General features: G+C 37.7%; 1 protein-coding gene across 6 annotated transcripts in view; it reads left to right on the top strand.

The window, feature by feature from the left end:
* Window positions 1-20679, top strand: part of LOC141781911 (mitogen-activated protein kinase kinase kinase kinase 4-like) — a 117540-nt gene that overhangs the window by 60412 nt on the left and 36449 nt on the right. For 4 of the 6 annotated variants that reach the window (XM_074657887.1, XM_074657884.1, XM_074657889.1 and 1 more), the window contains exons 4-15: window positions 7841-7966; window positions 9432-9542; window positions 9668-9758; window positions 9987-10117; window positions 10949-11003; window positions 11515-11593; window positions 11707-11882; window positions 13061-13133; window positions 13927-14137; window positions 15720-15881; window positions 17854-17940; window positions 20238-20573. In XM_074657887.1, the coding sequence (XP_074513988.1) occupies window positions 7841-7966; window positions 9432-9542; window positions 9668-9758; window positions 9987-10117; window positions 10949-11003; window positions 11515-11593; window positions 11707-11882; window positions 13061-13133; window positions 13927-14137; window positions 15720-15881; window positions 17854-17940; window positions 20238-20573 (1638 nt within the window). Of the gene's footprint in view, window positions 1-7840; window positions 7967-9431; window positions 9543-9667; window positions 9759-9986; window positions 10118-10948; window positions 11004-11514; window positions 11594-11706; window positions 11883-13060; window positions 13134-13438; window positions 13479-13926; window positions 14138-15719; window positions 15882-17853; window positions 17941-20237; window positions 20574-20679 lie in introns of those variants that run through there. The other 2 variants (XM_074657886.1, XM_074657890.1) reach the window with 2 other exon arrangements.

Genomic DNA, 20679 nt, shown 5'->3' with positions numbered 1-20679 from the left:
AGAAATAGAGAGAGAGAAGCTGCAGCAGCTCTGCATCCTCACTGCTGCTGCTGCTGACTTGATGTAATCCAGCAGGATTCAACAGGAAAGAAATGGATCTTGATTAGTGGAAAACCTCCCCAGCGAGCAGCTTTATCTCTCTACCTCTCCGTCCCCCCCCCCTGGAGGAGAATGAAGAGCGGTTCTCCTCATATTTTTCTCACTTGCTGTTTCTCTCTCTGTGAATCTTTGCACATGAAACAAACAGCAGATGAAGTCTTTCTCTCTTTCTCTCTCTCTGTCTGTCTCACCTCCCACCCCCCCTCCTGCTGCTGCTGCTGCTCCCCGTCCAATCAGAATGTGTGAAAGTGAAAAGTGGGAAGGTGTTGAAGGCATCAGATTGTATGTTTGTCTCGAAGAATAAAAAGTCTTCTGAGCGGTCCAGTCATGTCCAGACAAATGCAGATTTCTATTTTGCAGCCTTCATCCCCACAAATTCTGCTTTTCGTGAGCTAAATTGTGAGGTTGTATAAATTGCAGTGTCACACTGGGCTTGTTGGTCCAGAGTGAAACATCTCTGTTGGATAGATTAACATTAAATCTGATGCAGGTTTTCGCAGCCCCATGAAGATGATCCTCAGGCCACGTCTAGCGCCACCAGCAGGTCAAAGTTTTCACTGATGCACTGAAATATCTAGAATATCTATCAAGATGACAGCGCAACATTTACATTCCACTCAGGATGAGTTGTAATAACTTTGATGATGATGCATGATAATATGTTACTATTAGGATCTGTCAATTGATTTAAATATTTAATCGCGATTGATCGCATTATTGTTCATAGTTAATCGCTATTAATCACAAATTAATCACATTTTATCTGTTCAAAATGAACCTTAAAGGGAGATTTGTCAAGTATTTAATCCTCTTATCAAATATGCTGCTTTATGCAAATGTATGTATATATTTATTATTGTAAATCAATTAACGACACAAAACAAGGACAGATATTGTCATTCCTGTCATTCATCAGGTTTTCTAGTTTCATATGATACCAGTATCTCCACTCTAACTTTAAAACTGAGCCCCTACAACCTCCAAAAGTTTGATTGCTTTAAAAGAAATTAGTGGCCTTAAAACGAATTTGCGTTAATGTGTTATTATCGTGTTAACTTTGATTATTACCTGATTATAATACAATAATATAATTTATTACACGGCTGTGTTGAATACTCGATTCTGATCGATCAATCATAGCGCTCTGTGGTCTGTAATTTCTCTATAGCAGACCGTTGCTATGTATAACAGACCGTTGCTATGTATAGCAGACCGTTGCTATGTATAACAGACCGTTGCTATGTATAGCCAGGCAGCCGATTCTCGCTGCGTTCCTGTCGAACCTGAAGAAGTCTCAGAGTTTAAAATCTTCCCTCCAGGTTCCTGCTCTTCCTGTTAAAGACACGTCGACCTCTCTTGGCCTTTGTCTCCCTCTTCCTCCTCCTCCTCTTCCTCCTCCTCAGCTTCCAGTTTCCATTATGCTTCCATCTTGCGGCCGTCCTCTCCCCCAGGGAGGGGTGGGGGGGGTCGCGGTCGGTTCTCTGTTAGCTCCGCTCACATTGTGTGCTGTAATACTTTAGCAGCAATATGGCCGCCAGCGAGTCTCCCCACCATTTCATGCCCTGGAATGATAATGAGTAGCTTCAGGATGGGACGCCTTGTTTCTGAATATATATATATATATATAATATATATAGTTAGAGAGGGGGGGGAGGGGGAGTGAGAGAGACAAAGACAGACAGAGAGAGAATGAAGGACAGAGAGGTGATGATGGGATACAGGAGATTAAAGTCATTATAGGAGACGGTGAGGTCCAAAATAAATGGACAGCGTAGAGACAGGCCAGAGAGAGAGAGGGAGGATGATGTGAGTGTGTTGAAGCAGCTGTGTCCTGACGTCCAGGTCACTTTCTGCCTCCATCTATCTATCTGTCTGTCTGTCTGTCTGTCTGTTGTCTCTGTTGAATCCTAATGATGCTCTCTGACAGACCGACTGTGTCTCTGCAGGAGCTCAGCAGAGAAATCTGTCAGCTGGACCAGATTCCTCTCTGTGTTCAATCAATAGTCATCAGACAGAACGTTGACCCGCCCATCAATCAAAAAGTCATTTATTAAATGCTAAAAATACTCTGGTTCTCAGATGATTTGCTGCTTTTCTCTGTTTTAAAAAAAACATTTTTCGTTGAATCTCTGATCAGTGTTTTTCACCATTTTTCGACAGTCGTCGACTAAACGATTCAGACAAATAATACTCAGAATAATCAATAAAAAAGAATTATCAGTTGCAGCGCTATCAGGTTCTTAGCAGTGATGTCACGAGAACTAATACTTCGGTACCAATTCAACGCCAAAATTCTGAAAACGTGACCGCACTCTTTTTTTCTACAGTACAGAAGGTACCGCCAGGGCTCGAGACTAATGGCGTCCCGTCGTCCCGGGGACGATAGATAGGATCGGGATTATGATATATATATATTATGATATTATGATATTATGTTGGGAAAAAAGTCTAAACAATGACTGAAGAAGGTAAAAAAAAAAAAAAAAAGTTGAAAATTGTCTGAAAACATTTTTGAAAAAAAAAGTTGGAAAAATGTTGGGGAAAAAAAGTTGGAAAAAATGTCTGTAAAAGTCTAAACAATGTCTGAAAAAGGTAAAAAAAAATTAAGATATATTAATAACATAATAAATGCTGCACTAGAGGCCACCTTTTCACTCTTTTCTCTCTCTAATATATGTTTTATTTCAAGGCATGTGACTTCACCTCATGTCTGTTTCTTCTAAACATCACTAGCTGATTCCGTTTCATGTTTCATTGGGGTGTATGTTTTCTCGTGACCGCTGCTGCTCTGAACATATTAAGGAACATAATGTTTAGTCCACTGAGGTGATTCCTCTCTTCCCGTCTTTAAGCTGTTATTCTCAACCTTTATTCATCTCATGGTGAATAATGTGTACGAGCGTTCCTTCTCCTCCAGTCTGTCCTCATCTGTAATTATGCTGACTTGTTCCAAAAACGTTCACATGACCGACAATTTGTGGTCGATGGGATGTCGTGTTGACCGTAGAAGGCTCTGTTGGTCTGTGCATCTTTCAGTTTCCTCTTTAAGGTCTTCAGTGCGTCCTGTTTTTAATTATGTAACTGACCGACTGATTGGTTGACTGACGGGTCGGCTGGCTCACTTGCTGATGGTCTGCTGCTGATGAGTGGATCAACAGAAGGACCGGTCTGGTTTGTTGGCTTGCTCTCTCATTGGTTGGCTAGCTGCCTGGTGAAATGACCGGCTGCCTGGCTGAAGCAGTAACCGACTGGCTGGCTGACTAACGGTGACTCAGAGGATTGGCTGACAGGCCGGCTGACCGACTGACCCCGTCATCTTCACGGACGGTCAGAACTCCTGCTGAACTCTCTGAGCAGCCGCAGCAGATTAACGCAAAATGAATAACAGGCAAACACAAACCTCTCATGGAAACCTGCTGCCTCCTTCAACCTCTCATGAGAAAACAAGCGTAGCATGAATAAAGTGAAACACTGCAGGCATTCCTTAAAGGAAGCAGCAGGAAATATACTTAAACTTCTGTCACAGTAATAACAACTTAAAGGGTTTGGATGTTTCTCAGTGTGGTTGTATGAGCTACTTCTCCATAGTCAGTGTATTACCTCCAGTAGATGACAGACAGCCCTTTCCGATGGGGAACTGAAGCCGTTATCTATGCTCTCTTCAAAGCCACCAGACTCCATTGACAAAAACAGTAATTTCACCTCACAGAACGCAGGAGTTGCTGGTCTACCGCTGCCTCCATCGGTCAGTTTGTTTGTGTTATCGTGTGACTTTGGTGTTTTAAAGGGTTAGTTCAGATTAACTTAAGACACACAATAACACGAACAAACTAACCGATCGGCAGCGGTAGATCAGCAACTCCTGTGTTCTGAGTCAAAGTCTGGTGGCTTTGAAAAGAGATGGATATAAAGGCTTTAGTTCCCCGTTAGGGATGTGACGGTGAGGAAATATTCCTACCGGTTAATAAACTTGTGACAACACCGGTGTTACAGATTACACTGGACAAAGATGGTGCTCAATATCTGCAGAGCGCTGACTTTGATCTTTAACATCGGGTGGCGGTGTGTCTGGCCTCTCCGAGCTTTCGCTGCGAGCTGCAGGTTTCCACCACGGATTGCCTCATTAACGTTATGGTTCCCTTATAGGATTGGGTTTGAAGTATTGCCAGATGCTTTTGCATTTCACTTTGACACCAAATCCTCCGGCGTCATCTTGTCTGTCAACTCTCTCTCGTCCCGCGTGTGAAATCCACACGGAGCAGACACTTTCACTCTCAGTTTATAGTGTCCGTTGTCCGACTATGTGTTGATAACATGACTAAACTAAATGGGTTTTATTTCTATAAAAAGAAACGTGGGTACGTCATGTAATCAGTGTGTGCCTGAACATTGTGTAACACCAATTACACCGACTACCGCGGCAAGCCTATTCCCCGTCAGAAAGGGCTGTCTGACAGCGAGGTAAAGCGGTGAAAATATTCTAAATATAGCGAACACTTAAACTGATATTGATTTTTTTAGGTGTCTAAAATCTGTCTTAAGCAGTACATCACTTTGCTCCCATGCTGGTACTCCATCTACTGTAGGTAATACACTGACTATGGGGAAGTAGCTCATGCAACCACACTGAGAAACACCTGAACTAGCCTTTTAAAGTGCAAAATAGTTCGATTCTGACAAGAGTTTTGTTCCAAAATATCACCTCTACCGTTTGAAAACACTCTCCAAATGACTGACAGCATAGAAATTGCTGCTTTTTAAATCCTCATAAATAGGTTCAGATGGCCAAACATCCTGTTTACTGGGTGTTCTGTGTTTTAGAGATAGTGAAACTGAGCTGCAGATGTTTTTTATAGACTCCTAGTTGGATTCTTCTTTCATCTTTAAATGCTGAAGTTTGGTTGAGCGGTCCTTTAACCTCTGGACCAGACTCAGAAATGTCAGCAGAGTCGCTGGCTGCCCTTCATCTGTTGCTTCTGCAGCTGCAGCGCTCGATAAGACACGTGTGTGTGTGTGTGTGTGTGTGTGTGTGTGTGTGTGTGTGTGTGTGTGTGTGTGTGTGTGTTCATTTTCAGCATTTAACACCAATCATTTCCTGTGTTAAAAAAACAACAACTCATACTCATTTTGACAGACAACCTGACTTTGACAGCCAGCAGAATGAGGCAGCTACCTGCAGAGATAAATAGAAAGGTCATTAACTAGTATGAAGAGTTATTTATCCTAGCTGCGTTAAAACCAGCCGTTCATGTAAAAAGACTCTTCTTATATAACTTAGATTCTTCAGTTTCATTTTTGTGACTTTTGCTCCACTTTGAATTCTGTTGTTAACAATCTTATATAACTGTTTTCAGTCCTGTTGCACGATACTGTATTTTCTTATAAAACAGTGACTCGTCGTCTTCCTCAGAGCGCTGCTTGTGATTGGTCCAAAGAGTCATGTTTGTTTAGCTGCTTTGTGTTTCTGCTGCTGTTTGTTGATAGATGACATAGAGAAGGTTGAAGAAAAGGAGGTGTATAATAGTTTGGGTGTAAAATGAATGCACAACACATCGGTGTAGTGTTCCTGGCAACATTTGATGGTGGCTATTATGGAGTTAACATTTGATTTAGTGTCCTAAAAAACGAATAAATCTGCAGAAGAATAAGAAAATACATGTGGAAATATAAAGAGGAGTGCATAAAAGCATAAATAAGTAAATAAAAAAATGGAAATATATATATAAATATATATATATTTATATATAAAAGAATAAATAAAGGGAAAATATAGGGACAAAAATAAATAAATATAATTTAATTTAATATTTAAATATATATATATATATATATATATATATTAGAGAATTAGGAAATAAATATGGAAATATATAGAGGAATACATAAAAGAATAAATACTTAAATTTAAAAATAAATAAATTGGAAATATAAAGAGAAATAAATAAAAAGAGAAATAAAGGGAAAATATTGGGAAAAGCAATAGGAAAAAATATAGGGATACAATTATTATTCTATAAAATAAATAGATAATAGTTATACAAATATGCAGAAAAAGAGTAATTTATATGCAAAAATAAATAAACATGATTTAAAAATATAAAAAATAAACTTACAAATAAATCTGAAAATCAAAAGAAAATGCTAATAATTCTATTATATTTTGTTATTTGTCTTTATAGTTCTAAATTGATTTATTTCTCTTTATATTTCCACGTTTTCTATTTATTTATTCTTTTATTTATTTATTTTTTTATATTTCCACATTTATTTTCTTATTCTTTTACAGATTTTTTGTTTTTTTATAACACTCCTTTGACTCCATAGAATTGATCAACAGTTTTATGTAACACCTTCACAAAATAGAGCAGCTTTCTTTTCAAACCAGTGTTTGATTTTCCATTTTCCATCAAACACTGGTTCCTTACTGTCAGACCCTGCTGCAGTAAAACGAGAGGTTTTCTAAAGGGAGTCTGGTGCTCGGGAACACCACCGCTCTTATCCACAGGGGCCGCCAGAACCAACACAAAATGATTGTTCCTTGTAGTAGTTTTAATGTGTCATATTAGAGGATATTAAACTGGGGACATAAATACGCTCCCAACGTCAGCATGTTGGCGATGTCGTTGTGAGCATGTTAGCAATAAGCTCAAAGTGCTGCTGCACTACTACAAAATGCCAAAAGGTCACCAGTTTCAGTGTGAAAAGCCAAACAGTTTTCCTCTCAGCTCCTCGGAGCTTTCCCTCCGTGGACATACGAGGTTGCTGCGGCGCTCGCTTTGCTCAGGAGTCCCGGCCGCTGCAGCAGCCGCCCGTCACGCTCCTGCTTATCGACCGGCCGCAATAACAGTGAAAATGTCATGTCATGTCAGCGCCGGGGCGGCCCGCGGGATCAGACGCCGATGCAAAGCATAAATGTCACAGCGTCTCGATAATCGCTTGATCTTGTAATGTGTCTGTACGCTGCGTGTGTCTGACTGTGTGCTGTAATATCCTGTAGAGTGTGAGAGAGGCAGAGCTCCGTTATCACCTCCAGCTCCAGCTCACTATCTGCATGTTTGTTTGGACTCGTATCCGTTTATTAGACTGGTTTGGTTTCTTGCTTGGCTCTTCAGTCCGTCTTTCATAGACGGACAAGTTTTAGTTTTACTGTTAACGTATCAAACTGCTTTTATCTTTTCATGTTTTTTACTATCCCGATACCTGGGTGCCGATTCATTATGTATTGTGATTTATTGCGATTTTTGTTAACTTTTTTTAACAGTAAAGCAGAGGTCAGCAACCTGCAGCTCTTCAGCTCCTCTCCAGAGGCTCTGTGTGGATTTTTAAAAATGGAAATGAATAACTGTTCTTTGTTTACATTTTCATTTTTATTTATCATTGTTGTCGGTCTATGGTACGACGGTACGACGGTACGACGGAGTATTAGGGCCACATTGAGGAGAAAAAAAATCTGAGATTTCGAGAATAAAGTCATAATATTATAAAGTAGTAATTTTATGTGTAACTTTCTTTTTTAAAGTAAAGTTATGACTTTATTCTCGTAATATTACGACATATTTATTCGCGATTAAATATTTAAATCGATTGACATTGCTCTGTGTCTCCAGTTTAAACAACCTGACCAGGAGTAAATAAACTTCTATAGTTTGTTTTGATCTGTTCCATTAGTTTAAATAATGCCTGCCTCGTCATCTCACAGGTAATAATAACATATTAACTCCTCTCTCTGTCTCTCTTTTAGGATGAAGAGGAGGAAATCAAGCTGGAAATCAACATGCTGAAGAAGTACTCTCACCATAGAAACATAGCCACCTACTACGGAGCCTTCATCAAGAAGAGTCCTCCGGGCCACGACGACCAGCTATGGGTGAGGTTAACAGAGTGTTCAATTCTCCTGTAACTTTGTATAGTAATCATTCATCAACTAGACTTCCCAACGTAGCTCAATGAAACTGAAATCCACAAGCAACAGAGAAAAGATAAAACTAGAAGAGCACTCAGAGACCACAGATCTCCGCCAAGACCACGCCCTATCTCACCAAGACCACGCCCTATCTCACCAAGACCATGCCCTATCTCACCAAGACCACGCCCTATCTCGCCAACACCATGCCCTATCTCACCAAGACCACGCCCTATCTCACCGAGACCACGCCCTATCTCACCGAGACCACGCCCTATCTCGCCGAGACCACGCCCTATCTCACCAAGACCACGCCCTATCTCACCAAGACCATGCCCTATCTCACCAAGACCACGCCCTATCTCACCAAGACCATGCCCTATCTCACCAAGACCACGCCCTATCTCGCCAACACCAAAGTCCGGCTAGTAGTTTTTCTGTAAAACTTAACCTCCTGTATTTGCAGAAAAATGGAGCAACAAGCAAAGTGGACCAGCATGAGATTGATTTTAATTAATTAAATTGAATTAAAGGGACTCTATGTTAGAATCAGAAATTGCTTGTTAACAGCGACGCCTGTGGCCGTTAAGTCAACGACAGTCAGCGTCCTGTTGCTTGTCCTCACGCTACCTGGACGCCAGCGAGCTTCGGTCAAAACAGTAAGAAACCCAAAATCTTACTTAAGTAAAAGTACAAAGTAGTAGCATCAAAGTATACTTAAAATACCTAAAGTAAAACTACTTATTACGTAGAATAATGTGTATAATATTACTGGATTATAACTAGTGATGCATTAATAAGTTCATCACTTTAATGTTGCAGCTGGTGAAGGTAATTACTTTATATACTACCGGGTGGAAGGTCTCGTTTTTGGCAATAAAAAAACGATAAAAAAACCCCAAACAATTATACGTGTAAAAACTTACATAGAGTCCCTTTAATTCATTTGAGTCCTAATGCACGTCCTTCCTGCAGAGCCCAGTAATAAAATGTTCAAATCATATGTTAGTTGCCTTTTCTGAGTTTATATAAATATTGTGTTAAATAAACATCGATTGTAGGTCCCTGAATTGAATCTAATCAAAATTGTATGGTGGCAGATATCAGCAAATATCATATCGTTGCCCAAAGAATCTATAATATCGTATTGTAATGAAACTGGTGATTTACTCCTGTAATCCCCACACAGGTTATAATATGATATGCTCTGACATTTCCATCCAGATCTGACCAAAAGAGGAAAAAAGCAGAGCTCAAGCTTATAGAGACTCTTGTCTGTTGCTGTACTACAAAATGAATGTGTTGATGGTTTATTGATGGTAAAATGCTGCGTGCAGCACCTTCCTGTAGATGTAACTGTCAGTGTGATGATGATGGAGTGAGTGAGTGACTGAGTGTGAATCTGTGTCTCCTGTTGTCTCCTCTCCAGCTGGTGATGGAGTTCTGTGGAGCCGGTTCCATCACAGATCTAGTGAAGAACACTAAAGGCAACACGCTGAAGGAGGACTGGATCGCCTACATCTCCAGAGAGATCCTCAGGGTCCGTCCTCATATTCATGTTTCATATTCACAGTGAAATATGTTCTGAACAGGCTGAGAGTGTGAGTGTTGTTTCAGCGGGTTTGTGCTGAATGTAATAAGTTCTTTTTTCTCTCGTCCCTGCAGGGATTAGCTCACCTGCACGCTCACCACGTCATCCACCGTGACATCAAGGGACAAAACGTGCTGCTGACTGAAAACGCTGAAGTCAAACTGGGTACGTTGTGTTGACTTTATTCTGGTTGAAATGTGAGTTCAAACTGGGCCTGTAGAGCCGGAGAACACTGCAGCACCACATCTGAGTCGGCTCCGTGCAGCTTTCTCATTACCAGAGATGTTCTGTCATGTTGGACGGTCTCACCCAGTTAGGGATGGTGTTTACCGGAGATGTCTCTCAGAAGTTTCTGGTCTTGTCTCGATTAGTCAACTCTCCTTTATTTCCCAGTGGACTTTGGTGTGAGCGCTCAGCTGGACCGGACGGTCGGTCGGAGGAACACCTTCATCGGGACGCCGTATTGGATGGCTCCAGAGGTCATCGCCTGTGATGAAAATCCAGATGCTACCTACGACTACAGGGTACGCATCTGGATCTGTTTTACAATCTATCAGGGACTCTATGAATAGATTTTCACACGTTATAAAGGAGAAAGTGACAGAAAGGATTCCCAGGAAAAAAAGAAATAAAAACAAAGTAAAATAAATTCCCACATCTCCCCTGAAAGCTGCAGTTTGTGTTGGACGTTTATATGTGGATGTGTTAACCTTGTTTTAACGTTTGGGTCGTATACGACGGCGAATTTCAGTCGGTGGCTGGCGTTACTATGGTTTGGTACTCCATTACTTTTGCGAGTTTTTTTTCTCGTAAATTTACGACTTTATAATCTAGCACTTTATTCTTGTAATATTCCGACTTTTTTTCTTGTAAAGTTATGACTTTATTCTCTTAATCTTTAATCTCACTTTAATCTCAGAGAATATCCACGTTTAATCTTGGAATTTCTTTGAAGTGTTTTCTCTGAATATTACGTTCTTTCCCCGGCTGCGTAATTAATGGTCGTCGTAGTTAGATGCCAATTTTGTATTTCTATTTTCCCATGTTTTTGTGTCTCAGTGACTAACGGGGACAACTATTGCTGAAATAGGTCCAGTATTGAGGGAGAACGCTGCAGACGGCAGCAGCTAAACGAGCTGTAATGTAATCTCTCGGGGTAACTCCTCCTCATCGTCAGTTTACGTCTACTAACAATGCAGTTAGTAACATTACGTCTGATAACAAGACTTTAAACAGTCTGAGAACCTCTGCTATCTGAGATATGATGCATCCACTCCTTGGTAGAACTAGATGTGTATAAATGAGAGAAACGTGCACACAAACTCATTTAACTCATCTTGTGTTGTGTCGTCCAGAGTGACCTGTGGTCCTGTGGAATCACGGCCATAGAGATGGCCGAGGGAGCTCCCCGTAAGTACTCATCACGTTCACCTGATGCTGCTCTGTTTGGCATCTTCAAAACATTAAAGAGGACCTATTATGCTTTTGTGCTTTCCCCTTTCCTTTAGTGTGTTATATAGTTGTTTTTGTGCATGTAAAATGTTTTGCAAAGTTCTAAAGCCCAAAGTCCACGACAAAGGGAGTTACTCGCATTAATTAAAAGTCCCACCTTTTCCTCTGTAACGTAGTGATGTCACCAAGTAACACAACTGCATAACGGCTAGTTTGGCACGCTCCCAAACAAAGGTATTTTCAGAGAGATGGTAAAAAGAAGTGCTGCAGCACCGGCGTTATGAGAAAAGTATGAACCTGAAAATGAGCACGATGTGTCATCTTTAAATCATTTTAATAATGAGGAAATGAGGAATTGGTATAATTACTGTCACAGCACAGAAAAGGGTGCCGTGTTTTGAACCTGTTTATTCTTCTGGAAGAAAGTTCAGTCTAACATGTATGACTTTGACTTCTCTTTTGTTTCCAGCTCTGTGTGACATGCATCCAATGAGAGCCCTCTTCCTCATCCCCAGAAACCCTCCTCCTCGACTCAAGTCCAAAAAATGGTGAGCTTTACTTTTCAATCTTTAACTTCTCCGTCAAAAGTGTCTCCAATGTTAACGAATAGACAATGTAACGCACATCTTCACCCCAAACGTCACATCTTAACCTTTAACAGGTCGAAGAAGTTCTTCAGCTTCATCGAGGGCTGCCTGGTGAAGAACTACACGCAGCGTCCTCCCACCGAGCAGCTGCTGAAACACCCCTTCATCCGGGACCAGCCCAACGAGAGGCAGGTCCGCATCCAGCTCAAAGACCACATCGACCGGACCAAGAAGAAGAGGGGAGAGAAGGGTGAGTCCACCGAGGCGGAGCTGATGCTGATGCTGATGCTGATGCTGATGCTGATGCTGTCGCTGCGTTTATCGCCGCTGTGATACTGATGGATGAACATCTGGAATAGTTCAGCAGCTGCTCTACAAAATGTGGATGTTTGGTGTTTTTATCAGCGGGAAAGGAAACGATAAAAGAAACTTAACATAACCTAAAATTACAGGTTACATACAATTACACATTTTCTTGATTTTTAAGTGAACCATTGAAGAGTTTACTATTATTTCACTTTGAGACGAAAGTCTCTAAATGTTGGCTTATGATAAAACAGTAACTCTTATATACGCAGTGTTTTAACCCTCTGATAAACCGCAACCAGAACCTCTGAATAAAGTCCAAGTCTCACTGAATTCTTGCCACATGACTGCTGGCCTCAGCCAAGTCATTCATAGCTTTTTAGTTGCGCTGCAGAGCGCAGAATTTAATGTTTTTTACAGGATCTGGTTCCTGCAAACCTTTGAGTTTTGGTGACATTTTTAATGAGACACATAAAGTGGAATAAAGTGATTTTGATGAAATATCACTATTTTAAGCGTTTGCAACCCATGAGTCGTTCAAGTACCGTCGGAAATTATAAAATCTTGCCTCGCTCTGCACCTCTATGGAAACAGCTCGATCATGACTAGAAGTAGAGAGAACTCAAAAATGTATCTTGTGCATTATAATAGTTATTATTCCATAAATCATAAAAAAAGAGTTGAATTTCCTTGATAATTTATTTTACAAAAATAAAAACAAATGGAATCTATATATAGAACATTTTTCCAAGTGCAGAGCGCAGAATTTAATGTTTTTACGGGATCTGGTTCATGCAAACAGTTGATTTTTGGCAAAATTTTAAATGAGACATTTACAGTAGAATAAAGTGATTTTGATGAAATATCACTATTTTAAGCTTCGATTTTGTTTATTTTTCTTGATCGTCATCCATACTTCGTTCAAGGACCGTCGGAAATTAAAAAAATCTGTCAATATTTTCTGTTTTTACAGTTTCTGGCTCTGATAAATGGTGTAATTTTGGAAATTTTTGTCTTCTTTTCAAACCGGCTGACGGGTTGTGGGGTTCAGAGGGTTGCAGGATTTTAATTTTAATGACTTTACTTTACAGCTGTTATAATATTTTTCCTCGCTGTCCTCAGATGAGACGGAGTATGAATACAGTGGCAGTGAAGAAGAGGAGGAAGAGGCATCTGAGCAAGAAGGAGAGCCGAGGTGAGAATATATTCTCACATATTAAAGCAGCTTTGTTTGCCTTGCAAGCCTCTTTTCCTCTCTGTGTATGCAAACCAGAATACAGAACATTTGTCTGGTCAAACTGCAAAACAAACCAGCTAAACATGACAGCTTCTCCCAGCACAAGAAGCTAACCACTACCATGTAATAGTATGGTAGAGTAACACACAAAAACCACAGGTTCATGAAATCAAATAATATGATCAAAACAAATACAGAAATTATTATTTAGAACATAATATTTTTTTTTTGTATTTTTCCCTTTTGTCATTCTTTGTGATTAGAAGTGGCAGACGGAGCTCAACAGCAGCTTTCCAGTGATATGTAACTGTTACTTTCTAATATTACAAAAAAATGTTGGTGGTGCCACTTAAAACACCAAATCCTTATTTTTTTATTTTTTTTTATTATTATTTTTTAATTACATTTTTATTATATTTTTATTTAATTTGTTCAATTTTAATTATTATTATTATTATTATTATTATTATTATTATTATTATTATTATTATTATTACCATTTTTTCTCCTCCCTTGTTTTTTAATACTTTATTATATGTACATATTATTTTATTTATTATGGTTGAGGTTGTTGTAATAATTTTTCTTAAGGAAACAATATAAAGCATGATTTAAAAAAAAAAAACAACAACAACAAATCTTCAGCATCCCAACGTCGGGAATTCACACTTTATTTATTTGAGCTTTTATTACCTGTTTTTTGAGCTAACACACCAGCTAAAGCCTCTCGTTGCCTCCTTCTCGCGTGCAGCTCCATCGTCAACGTGCCGGGCGAGTCGACTCTGCGCCGGGACTTCATCCGGCTGCAGCAGGAGAACAAGGAGCGCTCGGAGGCGCTGCGTCGCCAGCAGCACCTCCAGGAGCAGCAGCTCCGAGAGCAGGAGGAGTACAAACGCCAACTGCTGGCCGAGAGGCAGAAACGTATTGAGCAGCAGAAGGAGCAGCGGAGGCGGCTAGAGGAGGTGAGCAGCAACACCTGCATCAAAAATAATATTAATATCAATATGATATTTGACACTGCAGTGCAGGATTGTAGAGGACAACTTTTCTTTGATTTTCCAAATTTATTTTATATAAAATAGTTAACCTAATATCTAAATATCTCTTGGAGGACGAAACTTAAATAAATAAATAAATTACTCAACAAATAAATAAATAAATTTGCCATTAAATGTACCAAAAATAATATTAAAAATAAATGAAGGCATTCATTATTTGATAAAATTACATAAATTTATATTTCTGTTATAATTTGCTTCCTTATTTATTTACCTTTGTATTAATTCCCCTATCCATCTTCTCTTTTATTTAATTTTCCCTTTTATCTATTTATTTGTTTTTTAATTTTATTAACTTTTAAATTTATTTTAGCATTTATTAATACTTTATTTTTCAATGTATTTATTAATTATTAAATATATGTATTTATGCATTTATTTTTAATGTAAATCTAAAATAACTAAATGACTCAATATATAAATAAATAAATATGCCATTAAATGTACCAAAAATAATATTTAAAATAAATGAAGGCATTAATTAATTGATGAAAGGTGACATGGTATTAGTGTTTTAATTTGCTTCCTTATTTACTTATCTAAATTATTTATTTTTATCTTCTCTACTATTTAATTTCCATTTATTTATTTGTTTTATTCCAACTTTTGAATTTATTTTTGCATTTATCTTTAATTATATATATTTTAATTATTTTATTCATTTTTACAAATGTATTTATTTATTAGGTTCTTAGGTTCCGTCCTTCATAGTGTTGCTGGCCCATGTGTTTTAAAGCTGTCCACAACAGTGAAGCCCCCAAACTACTAAAACAAACCAGGTTGTAAAAAACTGACTTTGCTTGAACAGTCGCCTGTTTAATTTAAAACCATATCTTAAGTATATATATATATTATTTATGAATTATCCCAGGAGTTCTTCTGTAAGTTAGAATAGGACTAAAAATAGTTGTGTTTCAGAGAAGGATGTGAGTTATTTATGAAGCTTCTTACACGCATCCTCAACGACGAGGAGAGTGGATGACATCACCAACGCTGAGGAGGGGGCACCGGCCCTGAACACTGAATTCATACAAACACGACGACACTGTAACATGATACTGTAACATGACACTGTAACATGATATACTGCAGCTTTCTCTGCACCTTTTCACTCTGACTGACAGGAATCAGTGTAAGTTCTTCATCTGTCTGCTTAGAGAGCCACGCATCAGATAACTGCCTGTCAGACTTAAAATATTACTCTAATTACGTCTCAATGCACGGCTGGAAACGTTGACATTTTAACTTCATCCTGCCACATCAGCTCGTCCACCGTCGGTATTTATTTATATGTAAATAACCTGATAAACTATACTGGTGTCCTTCATGTAAACAGAACACACGTCACAGTTTGCATCATATGAAGGGTTTCTAATATAACCCTACTTCTTATTTAGAAAGTCTGAAGTCAGAAGTCAGGACGCCATCGGTTGTGACATGAACCCTGTTGACTGTCTGTTAACTCTCCTCCTGTGTCCGCCCGCAGCAACAACGGCGTGAGCGCGAGATGAGGAGGCAGCAGGAGCGCGAGCAGCGCCGACGCGAGCAAGAGGAGAAGAGACGTGTCGAGGAGATGGAGCGACGCCGCAAAGAGGAGGAGGAGCGCAGGAGGGGCGAAGAGGAGAAGAGGAGGGCCGACCGGGAACAGGTACGACGAGTCACAGTCACGCACACAGGAAACACTCAGCGATAAAATAATAATAATATAATAATACAAAATTATATCTTATTTATATACGAGTCAGAGTCACGCACACAAGAAACACTCAGCGTTAAAATAATAATAATAATATAATAACAAAAGTTTATATCTCTTTTAAAAATGAGCTATATTTTTTTTCTAACAAAAATGTTCTGTGGAGAGTTTATAATAGTTTTACATTTTCAATTCTTTTTAGATTTATTTTAGTTTTTACTTTTCTGTTACATATTAGTTTAGTGTTAGTTTAGTTCCAGTTTTTCAGAAAGTTTTATTTGTAGTTTTTATATATTTATTTTTTGATTTACAGTACAGTTATTTTTTTTTTTTTGTTTCGTTCATTTTTATTTCATATTTATTCATTTTTTAACCAGGCAATGTCTTTTTTAGTTTTAGTTTTTCTTAGTTTTTAGAGCTACCTTTTCAGGTACAACCATTTCTATTGATGTATTTTTTAATTTACTTATTCATTATTAAATTTATGTATTTATTTTTTTATGTAAATCAAAAATAAATAAATAAATAAATATGCCATTAAATGTACCAACCATAATATTAAAATAAATGAAGGCATTAATAAATTGATGAAAGGAGACATAAATTGGTATTTGTTTTAATTTTCTTCCTTATTTATTTACTTTTGTATTAATTACCTGATATCTCTTCTCTTCTATTTAATCTCCCTTTATTTATTTATTTTTAAGAACTTTTAAATTTTTTTTTTTTAAAGTATTTATTCATTTTACAAATGTATTTATTTATTAGGTTCTTAGGTTCCGCCCTCCATAGTGTTGCTGGCCCATGTGTTTTAAAGTGACGCCCCAAACTGCTCAAAGAAACCAGGCTGTAAAAAACTGACTTTGCTTGAACAGTCGCCTGTTTAATTGAAAAACCATACAACAACCATTGGTACCTTGGAACCATTTCTATTTATGTTTTATTTGGATCCCATAGTTAAAAAAACTGCACAAAAATGTGGGACCGTTTTCTTTGCAATTACCTGTGGAAATACAAAAATACATGTGCTCATCAATCTGTTAGATCTCAGGAAACAAAGTCATTCCCACCACGAAGTTGGATTGTTGAGATTGAGCCTTGATGTTTATTTGACTTTGGCTCTTAAAGTGGTTCTAAATTTGATTATTTCTTTGTGGAACATTGCAGTGATTGGTAAAAGACTATTTTTTTATGCAAAACAACAACAGCAAACAAATATTATGGGAACTGGTTGAATTTGTGTTCATTCTTGCATCACAAGATATGCCATTAAATGTACCAAAAATAATATTAAAAATAAATGAAGGCATTCATTATTTGATAAAATTACATACATTTATATTTCTGTTTTAATTTGCTTCCTTATTTATTTACCTTTGTATTAATTCCCCTATCCATCTACTCTTTTATTTAATTTTCCCTTTTATTTATTTATTTATTTGTTTTTTAATTTTATTAACTTTTAAATTTATTTTAGCATTTATTATTATTTTATTTTTAAATGTATTTATTAATTATTAAATGTATGTATTTATTTTTAATGTAAATTTAAAATAACTAAATGACTTAATATATAAATAAATAAATAAATATGCCATTAAATGTACAAAAACAAATATTTAAAATAAATGAAGGCATTAATTAAATGATAAAAGGTGACATGGTATTAGTGTTTTAATTTGCTTCCTTATTTATTTAATTTTTTTATTAATTCCCCGATATATCTTCCCACAACAGAATACAAATATGATGGGAACTGGTTGAATTTGTGTTCATTCTTGCATCACAAGATCATGAAATCCTTGCTCATTTGTCTGTTGAAACCACGTTTTGCAGACCCGTCCTCATAATGAAGATGCTATATATATATGCAGATAAGACGTTTGAACTAACGGGGACGTGGTGGGCTGTGTTTGATTGACAGGAGTACATCCGCCGTCAGCTGGAGGAGGAGCAGAGGCACCTGGAGATCCTGCAGCAGCAGCTGCTCCACGAACAGGCCATGCTGCTGGTGAGTGTCTGGCTGCCCAATCATATCTGAGTTTTTCCTATTTCATTTGGCCCCTATTATCCCTCCTTCCCTTATTCCCTCTCTTTTTTTCCTCTCTAAATCGACCATGTTATTTCCATTAGTGTCCCGAGAGGTCATATCTTAATGTTTCCACATCTCCCAGGTTGTTAAACTTCATAATGCAGCTACTTATTATCCCTCCGTTACACAAACTTTCCTGATTGAGTTTCCGACGTGAACTGAATCAAGTTTTTTTGGGACTAAACTGAAGACTTTTGTAGATCCGCGGGGAGCCGTTAAAGCGTAGTAAGTGTTCTCAGGTTTTTTAGCGGGGGGGAAGTGGGGATGTTTACAGGCCCGTCGTGACGGCGATGTCGTCACCAGGAAACCAGTCATCCAACTGGAAGAGAGGGCTTCCCCTGGTTTTATATTCCAGATGTTCCAGGTTATTTAAAGGGGTCTGTATGACTCTTTTAAAGGATTGTGCTCCTCTGGAGGGTTACAGAGGATACTGATATAATGAAAGGATGTGACCACTCATATCCAGGCTTCACACATCACTTTATCATTGACTCCCCGGTTCCTACACCGTCACCACTGATAAACATTAGTGTGAAAAAACAAGTTTGGAGCTGATCTAAAGGACTCAAACACTTTCTTTGAACAGATTTAGAAGAGTAAATCATCTACATCTCATTGAACAAGCTCTTGATATTTTAGATGTGGCTTCTGGCAAAAAGCACAAGTATGAAAACTCATAAAAATCATTATTGATTTAATAGTTCAGCGGTTTAACTTTGACCAAAGTCGACTGATCTAACAGATGGACACTTTGGACATTTGCCCCACAAGCCTGCTGCTGTTGCTTCAGTTACTTTAGTTTAGTTTGTTTTAGGGGGTTGAACCTTTATGTTTGACATTTTAAAACAGCAAGACACCTTCCCAAAGTTATTCATATTTTGACTCAACTTAAAAAATGACTTATTTAAAAAAATAAATAAGGGGAAAATCATGCAGAAATAGATAAATAAATGCATAATAAATATATACAATTAAATGAATAAATTAATAAAAAATAAATGCAAAAATGAAATTTAATAGTTAATAAAAATAAATAAATAAGTAAATAAATAAAAGGAATACAAGAGTAGATAGATAGGGGAATTAATAAACACACATTTTATCAATTAATTCATATATGCCTACATTTATTTTTAATATTATTTTCAGAAATGCAAAGGGAAAATCATGCATAAATAAATAAATAAATGAATGCATACAATTTAATGAATAAATACATTTATAAAAAATTTTAAAAATAAATAAATGCAAAAATAAATAGATGGATAAATAAATAGATAAATAAAAGGGAAAATTAAATAGAAGAGTAGAGGGGGAATTAATAGAAAGATAAATAAATAAAGAAGCAAATTAAAACAGAAATATCAATTTATGTCACATTTTATCAATTAATTAATGCCTACATTTATTTCTCATATTATTTTCAGAAATGCAAAGGGAAAATCATGCATAAATAAATAAATACATACAATTTAATTAATAAATACATTTATAAACAAATAAAAAATAAATGCAAAAATAAATAGATACATTTAAAATGTAATATAAATAAATAAATAAAAGGGAAAATTAAATAGAAGAGTAGAAGGGGAATTAATATAAAGATAAATAAATAAAGAAGCAAATTAAAACAGAAATATCAATTTATGTCACATATTATCAATTAATTAATGCCTACATTTATTTTTAATATTATTTTTGGTGCATTCACAGTTTATTTATTTATTTATTTATCGAGTCATTTATTTATTTATTTATTTTGCCAGGTTCCGTCCTCCAGATCTCCACATCTTTGTAATCTATAGCGTCCACAAAAGGCCTGTTTTTGCCTTAACTGTTTTGATGTAACTATCTAATTTATTTTTTTACAGTAAATCTCGCAAGAAAAGGATGAAATTAATTATAAATCTGAGACATGAAAAAGACCTCACTAAAGAAAAAAAATACACAACCCTCAAACCCCCTTTAATCACTTCCATACAGTCACCCTGAGGCTTACGGTTGTTCTGCTGCCGACCACATCAGAGGTTTAGAAAATGAGCTGAACAGGGCTTCTCCAGAAAGAAGAACATGTTTACTTGTTAATGCATTTCTCTCATGAAGATCAGCTGGACGTGAGTCTCTAAGTTGCCTGCAGCAGGTCTGAATGTTTGGGGATCCCAGAAGGAATTCAAGTAGCGAGGGTTTTGGTTGAACTTTACACTTCCTGCACTCAGGAGTATAAATGGCGGGAGCTCGAGGAGCAGCGTCAAGCCCAGAAGCTCCAGAGACAGCTGCAGCAGGAGCAGGCCTACCTGCTGTCCCTCCAGCAGAACCAGAACCCGGATAGTAACAAAACGGCCCAGCAACCGAGCAGCACCAAACCCTCACAGAGCGCTGACCAGGACATGATGAAGCCCCCCCCACTGAGCCCCGAGCCGGATACAACAACAGAACAACAGAGCACCGACTCTGAAAGTCAGAAACATCACAGTCTGGAGAAAACTACAGAAGCCAAGCTCCCTGCCGCTGACCTCCAAGGCCCCGCCCCCGACTCTGAGCCAATCAGAGAGGTGAACCCTCGCAGCTCGTCGCCGCCGCGCTGACCGCTGTACAATGCTCTCTTTGCTTGTGTGTACTCACTCCCACTGCTCTACCTGGTGATGGATGGCTAGCTGC

Source organism: Sebastes fasciatus, chromosome 14 (genome assembly GCF_043250625.1).
Source record: "Sebastes fasciatus isolate fSebFas1 chromosome 14, fSebFas1.pri, whole genome shotgun sequence".
Taxonomy (NCBI): Eukaryota; Metazoa; Chordata; class Actinopteri; order Perciformes; family Sebastidae; genus Sebastes; species Sebastes fasciatus.
Note: the sequence above shows the minus strand (reverse complement) of the source record. Positions and strands in the feature narration are given on the sequence as shown.